General features: G+C 44.8%; 1 protein-coding gene across 3 annotated transcripts in view; it reads right to left on the bottom strand.

Moving 5' to 3' along the window:
• Positions 1 to 16,956, bottom strand: part of Gel (Gelsolin) — a 112,489-nt gene extending 95,533 nt beyond the window's left edge. For all 3 annotated transcript variants that reach the window (XM_065452172.2, XM_065452173.2, XM_065452174.2), the window contains exon 1: positions 16,620 to 16,956. In XM_065452172.2, coding sequence (XP_065308244.2) covers positions 16,620 to 16,691 — 72 coding nt within the window. In that variant the 5' untranslated portion in view covers positions 16,692 to 16,956. The remainder of the gene's footprint in view (positions 1 to 16,619) is intronic.
• Between the last annotated feature and the right edge of the window lie 4,306 nt (positions 16,957 to 21,262).

The raw sequence follows: 21,262 nt of genomic DNA, 5'->3' as shown, positions 1-21,262 counted from the left end.
ATTACATACCGAATTAGAGGCGTTTGCCTCCAACACAATGGCATGACAGAAAGCCCAGCTTTCAAAGTATGCTACTGTGATAAATAATCGAGCATCTCATATGCGGCTGCCCCAGATTGCACGAACGGAAACGGGTCATCGCCTCTGTCACTGATAATTTGATAATTTGATAATTTCATAATTTTGTCACTGGCATTTGCTTCCAACACAATGGCATGACAGAAAGCCCAGCTTTCAAAGTATGCTACTGTGATAAACAATCGAGCGTCTCATATGTGGCTGCCCCAGATTGCACGAACGGAAACGGGCGATCGCCTCTGTCACCGTCCGCTTTCGGAATAGAGATAGACCTCTAGGCTACTGTCCTCGATCGACTGCGGATCAACCCCTCAAAACCCAGCTCCATTTTTTAAAAGATGACTAGGTTATGTGAAAGACTGACGTAGCACATCAGCGTATACGTAATTATGTCCTTTCCCTCCGCCTTTATCTTTTCATTAATACCCCTTACCCCGCCCGTGGTATAAATAGTCCTTCGGTGGTTAACTTAAGCCCCCGCCTTTTCTTTCGCTCTTTTCTTGCTCTCTCTCTCTCTTGCCACCATCTGTAATCATTTCGCTTGCGTACAGGTGTTATTTAATGTCTAACACATAAACTGATTGATTGATTGATTGATTGATTGATTGATTGATTGATTGATTGATTGATTGATTGATTGATTGATTGATTGATTGATTGATTGATTGATTGATTGATTGATTGATTGATTGATTGATTGATTCCATTTACAGATAGAAAAACGGCACTGCATGTGGCTTCGGTATGACAGAGGGACAAATAAAAATAAAACGCGCGTAAAAACACGCAAACACACACAATACACACCCTTCGCATCCTCGCGGTTAAATCCTACTATTTAACTCCTACATGTAAATCGACAGAATAATTTCTTACTGCTACGCAAGCTATGACTTAAAATAGATATCATTTCGCGCTGCAACGCACCGGCATGTACATGTAGTATGCTTCCGAAAATGCACATAATTAAAGCACGTGGCACAATGGGAACACATGAACAGCAGTACCGGATGTTATTGAATGCGCCTGAGTGCATCTGAGTGCGCTCGTTAGGTAGATAATTAGCATAAGTGTGCTTCATAATTAACTTCCTAAAATTCGTTCTAGGCCTTTATTCGAGACCGCATGTTTGAAACGAAAAAAATCTTCATTGAAATAATTTCTTCGTACTTTCACGATGAGGACAATTACGTCTCTCGTGCGTACACATTATGAAAAAAATTAATTTGTGCGGCCCTGGGCAACATTTAGCGCCTAAGCTGAAAGTTTGTCTGAAAGTAGAACGATGCATCCTGCGGCTACCGGGGCTATGCAGTGTCACGCTGCCTTTATTTGACAAGCGCACAACACTGAAGAAAGAAAAAAAAGGAAAAAGAAGTGATATGGTTCGGGCGCTGTTACCGACATGGCGACGCCTCGCCAGTGCCGCCAGTGCCTCGCCATGCGTGCACGTCAACTCTTCGATGATGAAATCCTGTTCACCTCCTCAGCTGAACTCGACGAAAGAGCTCAGCGTCTTTCGTGCGTCTCTTTATTGTTCTGAGGCTATGAATGGGTCAGCGAGTGAGCAAACGAGCGATGGAGCGAGGATAGGGTGGTGGTCGAGTGCAACAAACCGTCGTGCATACACCTTCTTGGTGCGTCGATCGAGCTAGCTCTCCTTTCTATCATCGACAGTTGCGAAAACTGCATAATTCCGTCTCGGTTGGCGGTGGCGTGCATCATGAGTCAATTGAAGCGTGCTTCTCGTCGCTGCTTATATGCGAGCATAGCTCTACTCAGGCGTCGAACGAGTTAAAGGAGTCGACAGCGACCGCGAGCGATACGTCCTGCGACTGTCAACAGTTTCGAGTCGCGTGGGCCTGTGGATAAATAATGAACGGTTACGTCGCACATAGTGCTATGCGCAGTCGCACAGAAAACGGCGTGTCACGGCGCGTAATGTTCCATCCACCGGGGCTTGTTCTTTCTCGAATAGAGGAGCGGATGCGATCGAGCTATTCGTGGTGTCGCGCAGTCACGCTTGACCGCTGTGGCACTGCCCTCGCCTTTGCCAGGATTGAAATGCGAGGATTGAAAGTACCGCGTATGTAGACGTCGCTGTTGCCCCTTCTTTCATGAAACGTTTCGCTGGGTAGCGTGCAACTTAGCGCAACATTGGTTTCTGCTCGTTGAAAGGTGAGCGATGTGCTCGCATACAATGGAAAGGCGCACGCGGGTGCCTTTGTTATCCGCTGCAGCGGACGTTTACAGGAGCAAACCGTCGACGCGGAACGAAACGCAAGACAGGATACGTGCAGTCCTTCTAGCATGCTCTATACGTATCTAATTTTATTCTTTGGTTCTTGGATAAGAGGGCTGAGTCGAACTGCACACGATGTCGAAAAGCGCGCGCGACTCTCTTTCGAAATACGTGTACGCGAAAAAGAGCGATAGGAATACTACACCTGCAGGAATCCAGAACCCTCACCAACTGGTATCCCAACACCTGTCACGAGTTTGGAACAGGAAACATGCACACCACGCCGACGAGATATGTTACCGCAAACTCATTATTTGTCAAACACTGTACAATTCATCGCAAGCGCGACATGAGGGCAGAGAATTCATTCATTCATTCATTCATTCATTCATTCATTCATTCATTCATTCATTCATTCATTCATTCATTCATTTAGAGTGGCCGCGCAAGGCGTCTAGCATTCTGCACGTAGCTCTTTAGATGCTCTAAAAACATACAGGAACATATGGAACATACAGGCGTCTCCTCGGCAGTACTTATTAAGTTAGTGATCTTTATTTTCATTCTCTGTCAAACAAGACGCCCCACACTGACCCATTCGCTCGCCTGCCGACATATGATGTGCACATCCACAGCTGGTCATAGACGCAGACGAAATTGTAGATACAAGCTGCGCACTCAACTTTTGAGTTACGCATTGTAAAACCCCTGATTTGTTTTATGAAGGGCCAACTAATCCCGTCTTGAATCAGTTCCCGATTGCTTCACTGTCATCGCTCATCATTCTCAGACCACTCGAGTACTCGGAATGTATGTCACAGCTTCCAGGAGTGCCAAATTTACGTATAGTATTTCTTGTAAATAAGGGACACCGCTTATTGAACCGTCCAGCCGTTAGAAAATCCGACAGCAAAACGTGATCTACGCTTCACTATACGGCTTTGGGAAAAAGTGGGAAAAAAGTAGGCTGGTGAACAAACAATTCACAACTACGGCATCGATTCTAGGAACACCAGAGGAGAGATGTTGGAAGAATTCGCGGAAAGGATCGAATAAGTTCCGAACAATGAATACCTTCTTCAGGAAGCGTAGCAACAGGAAGTGGACCTGAAAAAGCCCTAATGTAGAAACTAGAAATGCAATAAATTTCGTACTCTCAGTCGATCCCAGCATAGTGCAGTATGTAGAAGTGTTAGATCGGGTAAAGTGCAGTGATCACAGGAAAGTGAGGGCTAGGATTTCTCTCGATATGAAGAGAAAAAGAGTAAAATTAGTGAAGAAGAAACAGGCCAACAGATGCAGTGAGGGTAAAATGAGCGCAATTCAGGCTGCTGCTTGCAAACAGATAAGCAGCTTTAGAACATAGAGATGAAGATGACGTAGAGGTAATGAATGTAACCATAACTATGTTGATTTCAGAAGCAGCATTTGAAGTGGAAGGTAAGGCACTAAGGCAACTAGTAGGTATACATATAAGCTTTCCCAAGTAACAAAGGACCTAATAAAGAAACGAGCATGAAAGTGTCCAACACAAAAGGTCAGATAGGATTCACGGGACTGTCAGAACTGATCAGCAAGGAGAAGGAAGGGATATTCGAAATCTTAACGTGAGAAAGACTCAGGAAGCAGCAAAAAATAGACACAACATGAAATCAGTGAGAAAAAAACTTGGAATTATGTATGCACTGAAAGATAAGCAGGGTAATATCATCAGCAATTACTAAAATGTAGTAAAAGCAGTGGAAAAATTCGATATGACCTGTACAGTACCCAGAGCAGCCACGCTACCTTCATTCGAAGTAGTAATGAACAAGTTACAGAAGCTCCTTCTATAACTCGACATGAGGTTAGAAGGGCCTTTCAATACATCACCAGGGGAAAAGCAGTAGGAGAAGGTGGGATAATAGTCGATTTAATGAAAGAGGGAGGAGATCATCATCATCATCATCATCAGCCTGGTTACGCCCACTGCAGGGCAAAGGCCTCTCCCATATTTCTCCAACAACCCCGGTCATGTACTAATTGTGGCCATGCCGTCCCTGCAAATTTCTTAATCTCATCCGCCCACCTAACTTTCTGCCGTCCCCTGCTGCGCTTCCCTTCCCTTGGAATCCAGTCCGTAACCCTTAATGACCATCGGTTATCTTCCCTCCTCATTACATGTCCTGCCCATGCCCATTTCTTTTTCTTGATTTCAACTAAGATGACATTAACTCGCGTTTGTTCCCTCACCCAATCTGCCCTTTTCTTATCCCTTAACGTTACACCTATCATTCTTCTTTCCATAGCTCGTTGCGTCGTCCTCAATTTGAGTAGAACCCTTTTCGTAAGCCTCCAGGTTTCTGCCCCGTAGGTGAGTACTGGTAAGACACAGCTATTATACACTTTTCTTTTGAGGGATAATGGCAACCTGCTGTTCATGATCTGAGAATGCCTGCCAAACGCACCCCAGCCCATTCTTATTCTTCTGATTATTTCTGTCTCATGATCCGGATCCGCAGTCACTACCTGCCCTAAGTAGATGTATTCCCTTACGACTTCCAGTGCCTCGCTGCCTATTGTAAACTGCTGTTCTCTTCCGAGACTGTTAAACATTACTTTAGTTTTCTGCAGATTAATTTTTAGACCCACTCTTCTGCTTTGCCTCTCCAGGTCAGTGAGCATGCATTGCAGTTGGTCCCCTGAGTTACTAAGCAAGGCAATATCATCAGCGAATCGCAAGTTACTAAGGTATTCTCCATTAACTTTTATCCCCATTTCTTCCCAATCCAGGTCTCTGAATACCTCCTGTAAACACGCTGTGAATAGCATTGGAGAGATCGTATCTCCCTGCCTGACGCCTTTCTTTATTGAGATTTTGTTGCTTTCTTTATGGAGGACTACGGTGGCTGTGGAGCCGCTATAGATATTTTTCAGTATTTTTACATATGGCTCGTCTACACCCTGATTCCGTAATGCCTCCATGACTGCTGAGGTTTCGACAGAATCAAATGCTTTCTCGTAATCAATGAAGGCTATATATAAGGGTTGGTTGTATTCCGCACATTTCTCTATCACCTGATTGATAGTGTGAATATGATCTATTGTTGAGTAGCCTTTACGGAATCCTGCCTGGTCCTTTGCTTGACAGAAGTCTAACGTGTTCCTGATTCTATTTGCGATTACCTTAGTAAATAGTTTGTAGGCAACGGACAGTAAGGGAGGAGATATCTTGCTTTAAAAGCTCCGGCCTTTTATACGCAATGCCTATCGACTTCAAGTGTACCAGAGAACTGGAAGAACGCCAAAATTATGCTAATCTACAAGGAGGGAAACGTTAAAGAATTGAAAAATTATAGGCCCATTAGCTTGCTTTCAGTATTGTATAAAATAATCACCAAGACAGCTTCCAACAAAATAAAAGCAACATCTAACTTCAGTCAACCAAGAAAACAGTCTGGCTTTAGGAAGGGATATTCTACAGTAGATCACATCCATGTCATTAATCAGGTAATCGAGAAACTGGCAGAGTACAATGAGCCTCTCTGTATGGCTTCCATAGATTGTGAAAAGGCATTTGATTCAGTATAGATACGAGCAATCATAGAGGCATTACGTAATCAAGGAATACAGGAGGCTTACGTGAATATTTTGGGAAATATCTACAAGGATTCTACAGCTTTACCTTGGTTCTCCCCAAGAAAAGAAGAAAGTTACCTATCAAGAAAGGGATCAGGCAAGGAGATCTCTCCAATGCTATTCACTGCATACTAGGAATAAGTATTCAAGCTATTAAACTGGGAATACTTAGGGGTGAGTATCAACGGTGAATATCTCAGCAACCTTCGGTTTGCAGGTGCCATTGTCCTGTTCAGCAACACTGGGAACGAATTACAACAAATGATTGAGGACCTTTACAAATAAAGTGTAAGAGTGAGGTTGAAGATTAACACCCAGAAGATAATGTTCAATAGCCTGGCAAGTGAACAAGAGTTTAGGATCACCAGTCAGCCTCTAGAGCCTGTATAGGAGTACGTTTTCTATAGCTCAATTACTCACAGGGGACTCTAAGCATGAGAAGAAAACTTACAGAAGAATAAAAATGGGTTGGAGTGCGTACGGCAGGCATTGCCAGATTCTGACTGGGAGCTTGTCACTGTCATTGAAAATAAAGGTGTAAAATCACTGCATTCTACCGGTGTTAACATATGGGGCAGAAACTTGGATGTTGACAAAGAAGCTCGAGAACAAGTTAAGGACTGCGCAAGGAACGATGGAACGAAAATGCTAGACATAACTTTAATATACAGGAAGAGAGCGGTGAGCATCAGAGAGCAAACGTGGATAGCCGATATTCTAACTAACATTAAGAGAAAAAGATTAAGCTGGGATGGCCATGTAATGCGTAGGATGGATAACTGGTGGACCGTTAGAGTTACAGAATGGGTGCCAAGAGAAGGGAAGCGCAGTCGAAGACGGCATCAGACTACGTGGGATGATGAAATTAAGAAATTTGCAGGCGCAAGTTGGAATCAGTTGGCGTCGGACAGGGATAATTGGAGATCGCACGGAAAGGCCTTCGACCGGCAGTGGACATAAAAATAGGATAAGGATGATGATGACAATGATGATGATGAACGCACGTGCGCTTGCTCCGAAGGCGAGGCTCGAGCCTTCAAGTGCTCTGAGGGGGGAAGGGGGGCGAGGGGGGGAGGGGTCAACCGTTCTTCCAGAGTGCAGGGCGTCGTAAAGTACGCGCTTCTCCGCCAGTTCCTTTCTTTAAAGCCCGAACAGGTGCTTGCTCGTCTTCCGAGCAATGCGCGAGCGAGCATAACGACTGCAACCAACAGCCGTCACCCACGACTCTCTTCAAGAAGGAGCAGGCAGAGAAAGGGGGGGAGGGGGTATTTTATTCTCCCCTTCTTTCTCGTGTTCTCGACCTTTTCCTCTTCTATTCGCCTTGTCCCTTCCTTGTACTCCTCCTCGTCTCTTCCGTTCACATTCTCCAGTCTCTCCTCCCTCGTGGCCCTATTTCCCATCTACAGCATCACACATCGACACAGCGCAAGCGCGCTGCGGTTCCGCGAAACACTGACGGCACGGCGCGTCCTGCGCGCGAAAAGAAGATGTTAAAAATGCCGCAGCTGCGCACTAGTATATGCGGCCACGAGAGAGAGAGAGAGAGAAACGCAAATGGCGGCTCCGAGCAGCAAATTGTTCGCAGGCGCGGGCCTCGGGTTGCACTCGCGGCCCATTTCGGGTCGCATAAAAGCGATTGGATCGCGCCTTGCCTGGACAACGTCTTGGCGGACGGCGGCGCACGCACGCCACGTCGCTCGGCAGGAGCTGGCCCGCTGCCGCTCAAAGGGACCGTCGCGCCCTTTCGCGACACGTGAGCGACACGGCGCGTGTCAATATCGCGGCGCCATTGACTTCATTGCGGCGATCAATCTACTATGTACTCGCGCTCTTTCCTACAGCTCCTCGGTTGGACTTTATTTCGTGGCGGATGTCACTGATCAATGTGTATTTTCTGTGCCTCCACGAGCGATGAACGCTCGGTGCGACGTCACGATCATTAAGAAGGCTTGGTTAAGAAGGCTTGGCGATCATTAAGAAGGCTTGGCGATCATTAAGAAGACCTAACCATTCATTCCATTCCGTTTCACGCTGCCTCGCTTGCCCGAACGACGCCGCGCGGTGGTCCCGTTACCACGAGGAGGCGCGATTAAAAAAAAAAAAACCTGGAAATGGAGTGGATCGTTAGAAAATAGGGCCCCTGCTCTGAATTTGTCAACAGGACGTGCCATTTCACACCGGGTCGGCCACACTAGCATGTGTCCTCCGCAACTAAGCAGGAACGACCTACTGTCCTAATCGACTAGTGAAGTCCACCATTAGATTTACAAGTATTTTTGCCCAACACTGATTGACGTGGAGTGGTGGACAACCTTTTCTTTTGTGCCGTACATTTGATTTGCCTGTTCGGTGACTGCATCGAGGGCCCTTAGCCTATATTTGGCTCGCTAGGTGGCTGTAAATTATTGCATACTACAGAGTGAGAAATATAACGCCATATGCTCGTCTCATCCCACTTGTTGCTTGCGAAATCTTCCCCCATTAGACATATACTTCCCAATCCGTCTTTCTTGCGATATGACATGTTGCAGAGACAGCAGGATTGCGCCAGCTTTACAGAGTGTACTTAGGTGCACCTGAAAGAGCTCTTATGTGGCATCCGACCAAATTTTGCTAGGTGTAGTGTGTGTTGTATCATAATCGAAATTAAAACAATCGAAATCAATTTAACTACCGCTTCAGAAAGGGACTCAATCAAACAATGCATCTATATGCAATATTTCAGTCACCGGGAAGCCTGTGCTTTTTTTATTTTGTACAGGTTGTACTGCTATGCATGCTGCCGTAAACCTGATACCTCTGCCGCAGTTTTTCGCGCTTAGTGCCCCAGTTCAAACTATCATATGATTTTTGTTTCTGGAACGTACAATGTTGCTATCGTTCAGCGGCAAGACACCCTGAAAGTTCGATACTCTGCAGCTAACAGTGCCTTAAGTGTCTCTTTATTGGGATAAAAGAACTACAATAACTAATGGAACAGACGTCACGAATCAGGGCATTCATAAAATTAGTTGCAAAGCCGAAGCACCAATTCGGGAGAGAGGGAAGTTCATTTGGCCGGTAACGGCAGACCACCGGCCGACTTTCAAGGATAGTGCAAGGATAGCGTACACTCCCTTATGAATTGCTCTTCCTTTCCTCTTTCCTTCTTCCTCTTTCCTTTTTCCTCCTCTCCTTCCTATCTTCCATTTCTGTGTTGCTGTCACCTCCCTTCAGAAAAGTAGGCAGGCGTTGTGCCCCTTCCGATGGCAGTTGCCAGCCTGCTCCTCGCTTTCCCTTTTCCTGTTAACTGTGAGGTGTGTTCAAAACAAATAATAATAATTACGAACGGAATTGCCAATAGCCCACTATATGCGACTTCTGCGAGTGCAGTGAAACGATCGCGCATGGTATTTGCCAGTGCTCTCGTTTCAGTTAATCCGCGAAGAGCAGTGCTCTCAGCAACGCTAGGCCAACTGGACAAGCGCTTTCTCATGTAAAGTAAAATGCTTGGAAACTGGCCAAGACGAACGTCAGCGCGAGCTGCTATAAAGGCGCTGCTGCGTTATTTAAGTGATACCGGAATGTGCGACAGGTTGCGACTATGTGCGCTGTCTGCCGTCGAATGTGTTAGTGGGACACTGACGCTGTGTATGACTACGTGGCACCTTTCCAGACTGTGTGACGGCACCTACAGAGACAGTTCTGTATTGCTTGTTTTTTTTCTATTGTTCCTTTTTTTTCTCTCATCTTTCGCATCCCTTCCCCCCTTCCCCAGTACAGGTAGCCAACGGAGCTATCCCTTTCCTTTGTTTTCTTTTTCTCTCTCTGTACATGGCGAATTCAATTGAAGTACCTTCCCCTCAAGGAAAAAGAAGACGAAAATAAAACGCCAACAAAATTGAGAGGTGATAAATTGGAGGAGGTAAGCAAAAAGAAAGAAAAAAAAAAGAAAACAGGGGCGGCACACATCGCGCTGCGCCTGATAGTATAGAGCTCGGAAAAACTGCTAGAATTACTTTGTGATAAGATGGTAACGGAAAGCTCGACTGAATAGGGCAATAAAGGTAAGTTGACGAGATATCCGGTTCTTGCGGCCCCAGTGCGAGGAGGTAAGCCACGCGGAGACAATTCGAATATGTAAATACCTGGACCATGAACGGGCATTGCGACAGCGTTTCCCTGTGCGTAAACCTGTTCAAGGTTGTTTTTCACTGGAAAAAAAGCAGAAGTAAGAAACAACGGTTTAAGTTGACGTTAGTGGATTATGTCTGCGATGTCTGTCCGTCCTGTTGCCCGTCCGTCCGTCCGTCCGTCCGTCCGTCCGTACGTGCGTGCGTGCGTGCGTGCGTGCGTGCGTGCGTTCTTTCGTTCGTTCGTTTGTTTGTGTGTTCATCAGTACTGCAGTTCTTTTTGCGGCACTGCAGAATTAAGCCCACATAGTTACATTAACACTGTGGTAGAGCCAGAATGCTGCACCACAGTGTTCTCACTGACACTACCGCAATTGAATTACGAATTGCAAAGCTTACAATAAATTTTGTGCGAATGCGTGAACCGAAAGAAAATGCACACCTAACTATAGGACAGACAACCTGTAACGACATAGGTGGCAGTTTTGATTCGTGCAGGCGCCTTCATTGTTGTATTGTTTTACTCGTTTGTTATTTTTAATTTCTGATAACATAGAGTTTGGATGCTGATATAGCTGTTAGGCCGAAAACAAAACAAAAGTGAAGAAAGATCTGTAAGAGACGCGACGGTCTCCTATACTCAGCCCAACCACGCGGGCGAACTCATGTCTTCACAGTCGGCGATCTCCTGCATGGCTAGGCATACGCCTCTAGTACATTCATTCAAGAATGTTTCTCTCTCTCTGTTCCTACCATATGGCAACATTTTGCGCCATTATAAGTGAGAAAAAAGAACACGGTACACAAAACGGCAAGACGGGACATTTTGGACAAAAGCAACTGCTACCGCTGCCCGGTATATATTTGTCAAAACGGAGGAAAGCGCTCGCACGCGACACGGAGAAAAACGCACACGCGAGCTTCTTGCGTTTCACAATTCATCTGTGCGACATTGCCCCGGTTGACGCTTTCACGCGACATATGTGTCACGTCCTGAGGGTGTAAATCGACTTAGGGCCATAATAGAGTCGTGCGAAACGGTGAACTGAAAAGAGAGGTACACTGAAATGGGGAGTTAAAAGAAATGGACGAACCGTTTCCTTTCTCGTTCATATTCTTGTGGATTTGAATTTAGCCCCCCAACACACGTTTCGCGCAATTTCTTTTGGACCTCACACTTCTAGATTACGTATATACGCCAGCAATGTCATGCGGAGAACGCATATATATGCGGCCGCAAGCCTTTACTGCACGCGGGATTTGGGAAAACAGAAATTCGTCAATACCATGCACCCGAAGGCGTATAGCAAAGCTTTAGCGCCGCGCTGAAGGCGTCGTATACGCTGCCGTGATGATCAGCATACCAGCGGCGTTGCACAGACCTCGATAGCGGTACAGCACGACTACGCCGAAGACGACGGCGCAAGTAAACCTCCAGCGTCCGTATAGATGCTATCACAATTAAAAGAAAGAAAGAAAGTAAGAAAGGAAAAAAGGATCAAAACTCCCAAATCCTGGGTGAACAGCTTCGAATTCAAAGTTTCAGTCCGCAGTAATTATTGCGAATTGAACTGTGAACCATTAAATTAGAAGCGTCATGCATTACATTAAAGGGACATTGAAAAGAAACCCTATAGGTTTACAAAGGTAATGTATTCTTTAAAACCTTCTATTCGGCCTACTTTGCGATAATAGGTGATCTAGTGAAGGAGGAGGGTAAATGTCAAAATTTCAGTTTAAATATTTCGGCGCAAAATTGAAAAACTAAATCTAAATATTAAATCTAGCGGCGAAGTTCCAGCTATGCTACGTCCCGACTGGACGGCATAAATTTCAAATAATCTTTTCGTATTATAGGGCCATCGTGGCTCTGTAAACGTTCTTGAAGCTTGATAATTTAGTTCAGCCTTCGGCTGTTTTAGAATGCAGCCTATAGTCTAGGCTCAAGCGGACGCTGTCGAAATTACCAGACGTCAAAACGAGCTGGCGTGGGCAATTCGACGTGGCCGCGCCGCCCTAATATCGTGATTGCACCTTTCTTTTTTTTTTTCTTAGCCTAACAAGCGCCTTCTAACGGTGAGACTGGCTTTTTATTTTTGCATTATGACAAGATAATTTACTGGTACAATAGCTCGAATAACGTTTTTTCCATTTATAGTGTCCATTTAACAGAGTAGTTCACATTTTTCGTGCAACTCATGTCCCGTAAGCTTTCGTGGCGGACTGTACGTGTGCAGGCCAAACCTTAGCTCTCGCGGTACAAGCTGCAGTTTCTACAGCCAGTATCAGCGTGGAACGGACGTGCTCGAGTGTCGTGCACCGCGGGCTGAACGAAGTCGAATGCGTGTTTGGCGCTCGTTACTTCAGCAAGAGTCGAGTGCTAGAGGACGCGGCAGTGCTAATTGAAGGTGCACGAAGTGGGACGGAAACTGTGCCCGCTTAGCAGTCACCATTAAACGAGGTAGCAGCTAGGCATGCATGGCCGTGGTAAAAGGAGGGAAAAAATACGTATGTCGCACATGAGGCAACGTAGTAGACGGATTGGACTAGAAATACACCTTTAGACAGTCTTTTCTCCTAAGCGGCAACTACCTTGAATGTGGACACCGAGTATCAGCTACTTCCAGAAGACTTCTTCAAAGATAGCCACGAGGAGTCCCTACGGTGACCATTCTGGAGGGTCATTGCTACGTATGAAACTTTCTGCGCATGGATTAATAACAGTACGGACAAGTAGTCACGCTGGCTACAGTTGTTTAGGCAATAAATATTTAAAAATATACCTACTGAAATCCCATGCGTATCCCCGAAGCTAGACATATCAAACGAAACGCCTTGGGTATCGAAAACATTCAGGGGAGCATTATAACCTTTAACCCCTCCACTGAGGGCCGTCTGCGAATACATTCATATATAGGGTTGTGCGAATATTGACTTTTGAGACAGGTCTAATAGAATATACGAATCGAATAGTGCAAGAAGTGAATCGACTCGAATATCGAATACTTTATGAATAGTTTTCGAATAATAAATAGCCGTTATCACACTTATTATAGAGCGATGTTAACATCCCAGTATTCTTGAAGTTAGCAAGTTTCTGTCATTACATAGTACATTACGAAGCGTTGTTTATTAAAAGCACGAATGGAACATTAAGAGAAAACACGTAGTTTAAATAAAAATTATGGGGTTTAACGCACCAAAACCAATTTCTGATTATGAGGCACGTGCTAGTGGAGGGCTCCAGAAATTTTGACCACGTGGGATTCTTTAACGTGCACCTATATCTATGTACACGGATGTTTTCGCATTTCGCCCGCCGCTGTGGCCAGGATTCGATCCCGCGACCTCGTGCTGAGCAGCCCAACACCATGCCACTGAACACGTAGTTTCTTCACATAAACAGGGCTCTTCAGAGAGTGGGAATTATTGCCGTACAGCCTCTAAATTATGGCTACCAAAGTTATGTAGCCTGCTCCAATACGCAGGTTCTCATGTTTTAGGTATATATACTATGCCCGCGGGGTTGAAAATTTACCGTACTTTTGCTCCAATCTTATGATTATTTGTGTGCAGTTGACGTAGTGAAAATATTCTAAATGTATTCGAAAAATATACGCATTTATGAACAGTCACTATTCGATCCAAACACCGAATCGAATGGGACCCTATTCGATCCGCTATTCGAACGTTTCTAATATTCGCACACCCCTATGCACGTATAATACTTCGAAAGGCAGCATCGAAAAGATGGTGCCCGCTACTCGAAGGTGCGAACATATTCTACACGAAGACAACTATCGCGCCGCGGAGAGTAAAGTTAATTAATAGGCTAGTACCGGTTACTTATAGTAACTAAGCCTTGCAGACTAAATAGATTTAACTGGGGGATCAGTCAGAGCTAGAGAGGTCTTATAGACTGCAGGTATTGTAGGTGCCTGCATCAGCTTCACACATGAATCTCCTTCTTGTTCCCATCTGAAACGTTGACATAAACCGGGCGGATGACGGTAAAGCATTGACGTACGTAAGATGTGATGCACAATGTACGATTGGATAAGATGGTTGCCGTTTACATAGTCTTCCGCTTCAGATTGCGAAGCATTTTTCGAGGAATCGCTATCGGCGTCGATTTGCCTTAAGTGAGCTCACAAAGCCAGCAGTGCCCGTACCGCTGAAAAAAAGAAAAGAAATACAAACGCTCACCGACGTTTACGATAGCATACGGTGAATTCTCTCGCAAGACCGTTCTCCTATCTCACCTCTTTCCGCGGAAACGTGCAAAGGGCGCTGTGAAAGGGCACTCCGCTTGGAGGTCGGGGTAAACGCATTTCTTACGTAGGCAAAGTAGACCAGATCGTCAGTGTCTCCACCGCAAAGACCACGGAAAGAAATGAATACAACGAAGCGTCACGCTCCCAAGCTGATTGGCATGTCTCGCTGCTGGCCCCGAACTATATTATCGTCGCTCAGAGGTTCCCTAAATGTTGCAGAGGACGTTCTGCAATGATTGTGTTCGCAGTTACGATAACGTGCTTGTAACTACCAAGCCACATTATAGGGCTAATTCGCATTTTTTTTTGTTTATTGACCTTCCGTTTGCATTCGTTCTTTAACCGCGTTGACAAAACTGCAACAACAGCGCATTTATTTCTTCTTTTTTTTCTCTCTGATATCACTCTGTTTAGTTATATAGTTACAGTTATAGTTTCTTCACATAGTTACAGCTGCGTGGAGCCATTCCTGTTTCCTTTGTTCATTATTTATGTTTCTTTCTGTGTGTCATTATTACAGGAAGGAATAATTACCCAGCTCATTTTCAGAGAAACAGCCGTTTTGCCTTAAAGGAGCGGAGTTTTGTTTTTCGTATGTGTGCTTCGGAGAACAATAGCTGTGACTCAACCAATAACATTCATTGAATACATTACTGGGAGAAGTAATGAATGTTAAGCATTTTCAATTAGTTTTTTATTTTTTATCGGCACGCTTCAGCCAAATTTTTTTTTGTTACTTTGGAGCGTACCTTGGCTTTTCGTTCATGTTATATATTCGCGTGCGCTTTTCTCAAATATCGGTGCCTACGTGGAAACCGGAGAGCGAGCTTCGCGAAGAAAAGGGAAAAAAAAAGTAAAATGTATAATTAGTGAACGAAACAGAATTGTTAAGCAGATAGCCCTATTAACGGTTATGTCGAAATTAGCTAAATACATATAAATGAAACCGCGAATAGAACGTTAAAAAACGCTACCAGCAGTCGCGCATTAATTTTCATAACGACATTATTATTATTTTTCCGTATATTTGAGAATTAACCAAAACTACGTAATTTTTTTGCTGCCCGTGAGGCTGCTTGGGAAATGTGACGTACGCAGCCCTGATAGCAGCAGGGGTGACATAGTAGTGGTGAAAGGACTAAGACTCTGTTTTGCCCGCCAGACATATGTCAACGTAAATACCACTCAGCGAGTGTGAAGAGAGGTGAAATGGCAGTGCCTTATAGTATTCCAATGCATTTTTTTTAAAGCGTTATATACTTATTTCCCGATCGCCGTTGCTCGGATACCCAAGGTATAGAAGATTTGTCACCTTTACGCACATACCGCAAGTTCCTACTCTCACTTCAGTTTGCCTGCTGCGAAACGGCTGTGTAAAGGCTTTCTAAACTATGCACTCAATCAACTGAGCGCAGAACTTTTATCCTCCGACGGACGTCGTAGTATGCGAAATGTTTTGTTGTGAAGCGACATTGTGTAAAGAAGTTGACATCACATGCAGATGCATCGCAGGGCTCATGTGTCGCGAAAGCCCCTTTCTGAACCAAACGAACGCCCTTAGCGAGCTGGCAGCGTGTGATTTACAGCACGTAAAAGCTTCAACGGGTGCATTTGATTTTGAATACGAGCACTTTTAAGGCTGGACTGTCGCAAAACCTGTGCCCTGTTCAGAGCGACCCGGTCGTAAAAGAACGCGAAATAAAAGCAAGGACGCGGCGTTTTTCCGCCTTGTGAGTCGCACACAGCTCTCAGCCACAACGCTTTCAACTCGTCCTAGCCGCAGATTTTGCTTGTACAGTCAATAAAATGAGGTAAATTACATTTTTCTGAATAATTCAAAAATGCATACAAAAGCTCAAAACTATAGATTTACGTTCATAAGATGCAACAAGTGGAGAACTGCTAAATTACGAATGACAGCCACAAGCGAGCTTGATGCAAAACCACTGCATACATAATCATCGCAGATAAGATTTACTAAGTAAGCATTATTTTCATTTGATGAGACACCGCAACACTACCGTCTTCCTTTTGCACTTCATTTGACAAAATAGAATACGTCTTTTGTAACTAGAATATGTCTTCCTTATAGAGGTAATGGACGCGGAATCGCTACACAACACAAATTAAATCATGTCCCTTATCCATTTAACTGCGTAAGTAATATTGAATTTCCCCATGCAGCGTAAAGATCGAATCTGAACTAGTAAATCTTCTGCGTTCTTAATTTCAAGTAGCGAAATATTGTCTCAAGACATCGCCCTAATACGAATAGCGGAGTATACAAGTGCTTACCTCGATCCTCCAAATTGTCAGGCCGGGCTGCATCCCGACTCCTTGAAATGCCGGATCGACTGTGACGCCCATGTTTTCTTATGCCGCACGCGTCTGTTCTTTCTTTCTTCCTCGGATCACACAAACGAACTATTAGCGTCGGCTACACTCAAGGCGAGCGGCGAACGAGAGCAGACGACGCGCAGTGGACGACGTTTCGCAGACGACACTGGCAGTCCAAGAAGGTTGTGCTTCTGTTCAGCCTCTCGGAGCGGTTACCACTCGCGTCCCAAAGCCGCAAAGAAGAAATGGGTCTACACCGACTGCCTGCCGGCTGCTAAATAGGCCGGGGGGGAGCTGATGTTGCAGCCGGTTGCAGCTTCGCATGGCCGCCATGCGTAATCAATGAAACAGGATAAAAAATGCGCGCAGGAGGTCTCTGCGCCTACAGCCATCTGGAGGCAATAAGGGCGGCTGGCTCGGCGGCGCATTTCTCACGCTACTCAGGAGATGGCGCTGCAATATTCAGAAAAAAAAAGAAAAGAATTGTGGATAAGTTGACACACGGTAGCGAAATTTTCTGACTCACAGTGGAGAGAAGGAACTAGGAAATTAACTAGTAATTATTACGCTATAGCGTTGTGGACAACGGCTAAGAAAGGGGTGCTAAATGTAACATCACAGTGGCAGTTATGAGGAAGCCGTTGTGGAACAATATCGAACAGCAAAAAAAAAAAAAAAGAAATCGGAAGAGAAGATTATGGTGATTCAAGAGGTAGTGCTTCGAAGCCAGATTAGACGTCTGAGAGGACTCTCAGGAGACATCCTGAAAGTCTTTTTTTTTTTTTTTCGTGCATAACGTGTGAAGAGAGAGGGAGATAAAAATTGCGCAGGGACCATCGGCAATGGTTGTCAATGTAAGAGAATAACCTGAACGAACGACCGAACGAACAGACAAACGAGCGAATGAGAGAGAGCGACAGAGTGAATGTTTTCCTTGCCGAGTAGGACTATCGACCATCAACCGACCTCGAACACCGACCACCGTCCAATCACAAAAACGGCTGAAAGAGCCAAATAATGCTATTCGCTTTAAAAGCAAGTGAAAGACAGGGCGGTTAACCAAAGGATATCTCCAGGTGGCTACCCTGTAATGGGGAAGGGGAAAAGTGGTAATAAAGATAAGAGAAAAAGAATGAGGGAATGTGCGATATAAAACTGTTTGTGTGTTCGCGCACAGCATGTGAAGACGCCCCATAGTCATACACAGTATCAATGTCCCACTGAGGCATACAGCGTCACACGGTGCCCATTGTCGCACAATAACAATTTGTCGCCAAGTCGGGTATATTTGAAGTAACTCAGCAGTGTCTTTACAGCGGCTCGCGTTGATGTTTGTGTAGACGCCAGTGTCAAAAAAAAAAGAAAATGTATCAGGACAAGTAAAATATGTATTTTTTTCATAAAAGAATATATTTGTATGCCCCAGACAATTGCGCCATTAACTTATATGAACGCTTCCACGTTTTTTATCTATTTAATAAGTAAAAAAAATATCACACGAACTTTAGAACTATGTTAGTTCGAAACCAGCAAAGCAGTGCATGCCGCTGATATGACAAATGTAAAGGCCGTGAAATGAACGAGTTGAGGACAAATATTTTAATGGAAATTTGTCATTCAAGAACCTTGTTTACATTTATGTACATATGCAACGGCCAGGGAAAAATCTCAATGACGCTGTCCTTTCGTTCCAAGGTATTGCGTAGGAGCAGCTGCCACCGGTCGTGTATTGTAATTGCACCGAAATTATGTCGCAGCAGAGATAACTTATAAAAAACAGAAGTTCTGCAAAATATACATTAGAAATGCGAAGATACAATGGAATACACAAATTCGAAGATAAAGCTTGATAAAGGACAAAAAAGTGTCACTGGGAACAAAGTTCACTGCATGTATCCACAAAACCTCGCAACAAGATATTTAAATATACGTATAAGTATCCAATAAATCCACGTATCTAAGCAAAAGGCACTGTATACAGGATGTCTAGTTAACTTTATCCAGAGTTAAAAAATATGCCGATGCACTCGAAGACGACGCAATCAAATGCATGTTGCTCACTTTTTTATGTAGTGTGTCACGCTATTTCTGTATTTTGCTTGATTAGATCTTCAGTCTAGATTAATTAACCAATTTGTGAAGTAACGAAGCTATAGGGAAAAAAATCCAATTAGAAAGTTGCAGAGTGGTTTGCAAAACGTCCGAGTAAACAGTTTCTCTGTTTCTATCTGTTAAGTATTAGTGTATTTCAGCTTACTAATGATGCCCGCGAAATAGAAAACACCAAGTGACATACCCGCTTTCACGTCGTGATTGCACTGCTCCCAAACCTTCCGCGCACAACCAGCCATAGGCGCGCTGTCGCTTAAAAGGCGACAGGGTAGCGACGTAGGCGTTGGGTGTGCCATTTACGCCAGCGATCGATGTGCTTCCCTCGCGAAAGTTCGTTGTAGCGATAAGCAGACGCAGCGGTTATCGCTTGTGCTGCCGGTAGTAACAAGTCCGTCATTTCGCGATAGCTATAAGCAAATTGAACATCCCTAAATAAAAAAACTCACTTTTATGAAGGCTGAAAATAGTAGAATAAGAGTATCCTAAATGGACAGACGCCGTCTTTCAGGGAATTTACGCTTATTTTTCATGCGCTTTCCCAGTAAGTGCTCGAAGAAGTCACCTTCTGCAGCGATACAACACTGGGAACTTATGAGAAGGCTTGTTGTCGCTGCTTTAAGAACCGTCGGTGAAATGCGGTGAATTACCTTCTCCTGCAAGGCTTCTGGAGTCGTCGTTTCCGTCATGTATATACGTGATCCTTAATATAGCCCCACAAGCAAAAGTCAACAGGGTTGAAGTCAGGTGACCTTGCCGGCCAAAGGGCAGGCCCGTTTCTCCTTATCGATTGCCCTGGGAAGGTAACATCAAGCCATGTTCGTGCTTGACAGCAGTTGTGGGCTGGGGCCCCGTCGCGCTGATACCACATTGCGTCAAGCCGGGCTAGTGTCATGTTGCAGCAGAAGTCTTCAACCGGCCCTTTGAGGAATTCACATACCTATTGCAGGTCAGAGTGTCGTTAAAGAACACTGGGCCCATGACTGTGCTGTCATAGGTTCTGCACCAAACGATAAACACCAATGATGTTGGTGGCGGAATCGTCCCAGTCAGTGGGGATTTTGCTCACTCCAATAGTGTTCGTTGTGGATATTTACTTGGCAATTTCGGGAAAAGTTCGCCTCGTCAGTTCAGAGTATTTTGGTGAGAAAGTGAGAATCCTAGCTGCTCCTCCTGAATCAGAATCCAATTCGCAAAGTGGAGTCTCTTTTGGAGATCCCTTGACTCTAGGCATTGATGCGATTGCAGATGACAGGGGTGCAGTCCAGCTGTTTTCAAAATCATCCAGGTAGTTGGACACACCGAGCTGTGGGCCATGCTGCGCGTGCTAGCGTGTGGATTAGCTGCCATGAAAGACAAAACGTGTAAGCGAACATCATTATTTATGACTGAAGATATCTGCCTCTTTCTTGCGAAGCTTCTGATTTGCTTCAGCGACTCGTAGGCGTTGATTATTGTCATCGGGCTGGGCTGCGTACCCGGGGGCCAGCTTACAAATATTCTTGCAGCCTGCCGTCTCTGTCCGCCTGCAGCCTCTAGGACAAGGATCATATCTGCTTTTTCCTCGTTGGAAAAAGGCATTACGAAATTGCTCGCGCTTTAACAGCCGATGCATGATAGTCTGTTTATTGCTGTCTTGAACTACCACCGCCATCACGTCCGCCAGTCGCTAAGCGCAAGCGATAACGGTTGCTAGCTTAAATCGAACAGCCAACGCTTGCGTCGCTGCCCTGTCGCTTTTTAAACGGCAGCATGGTTGTCTGTGCGCAGAACGCTTGGGAGCAGTGCAGTCACGACGCGCAATCGGGAATGTCACGTTGTTTTTTTTTTTTTGTATTTTGCGGGCATCCGCAGTAAACTGAAAAACACTGGCACTTAATTGATAGAAAGACAGAAACTGTTTATTCGGACGTTTTGCAAACGGCTCTGCAACTTTCTAATTTGAATTTTTTTTCCTAACATCGTCACTTCAGAAGTTGGTTAATTAATCTTGACTAATCATTTAATTGAACAAAATACAAAAAATAGCGTGACATACTGCATACAAAAGTGAGCAGCATGTATTTGGTCGCGTCATCTTAGAGTGCATCGACATATTTTTTAACTCTGGCTGAACTCTGGCTTTAACTCTGGCTGAGTGATGGCGGCGTGCGATCATTGTTTCTTTTTCTCGTCTGCTAGCCAGAAAGCGCCCAAAACTCTGTGAGGCCAAAATCCACTCATACACAACACAGGCCTCACAGCACACATATAACACACATATACGCTCCAAGAATTATGCCTTAAGGGCAGGCCTTCATCGCAATAAAAAAAAAGAAAAAAATGAACGCGCACCGAAGTGCGCCGCGTGGTTGTCAGGGCAACACGTGAAAAACGCATGACCTCTGACTGGCTCTGGCAGCCCGCTGCTTGTGAGAACGATAAAATTGAAGAGGCTCAATGTGAACTCGGGAATAAAAGTCAAAGTCGAAAAAATAAATAAGAACGTAGTT

This window comes from Dermacentor albipictus, chromosome 1, assembly GCF_038994185.2.
Source record: "Dermacentor albipictus isolate Rhodes 1998 colony chromosome 1, USDA_Dalb.pri_finalv2, whole genome shotgun sequence".
NCBI lineage: Eukaryota > Metazoa > Arthropoda > Arachnida > Ixodida > Ixodidae > Dermacentor > Dermacentor albipictus.
The sequence above is the reverse complement of the archived record's forward strand: the minus strand, read 5'-3'. Positions and strand labels throughout refer to the sequence as shown.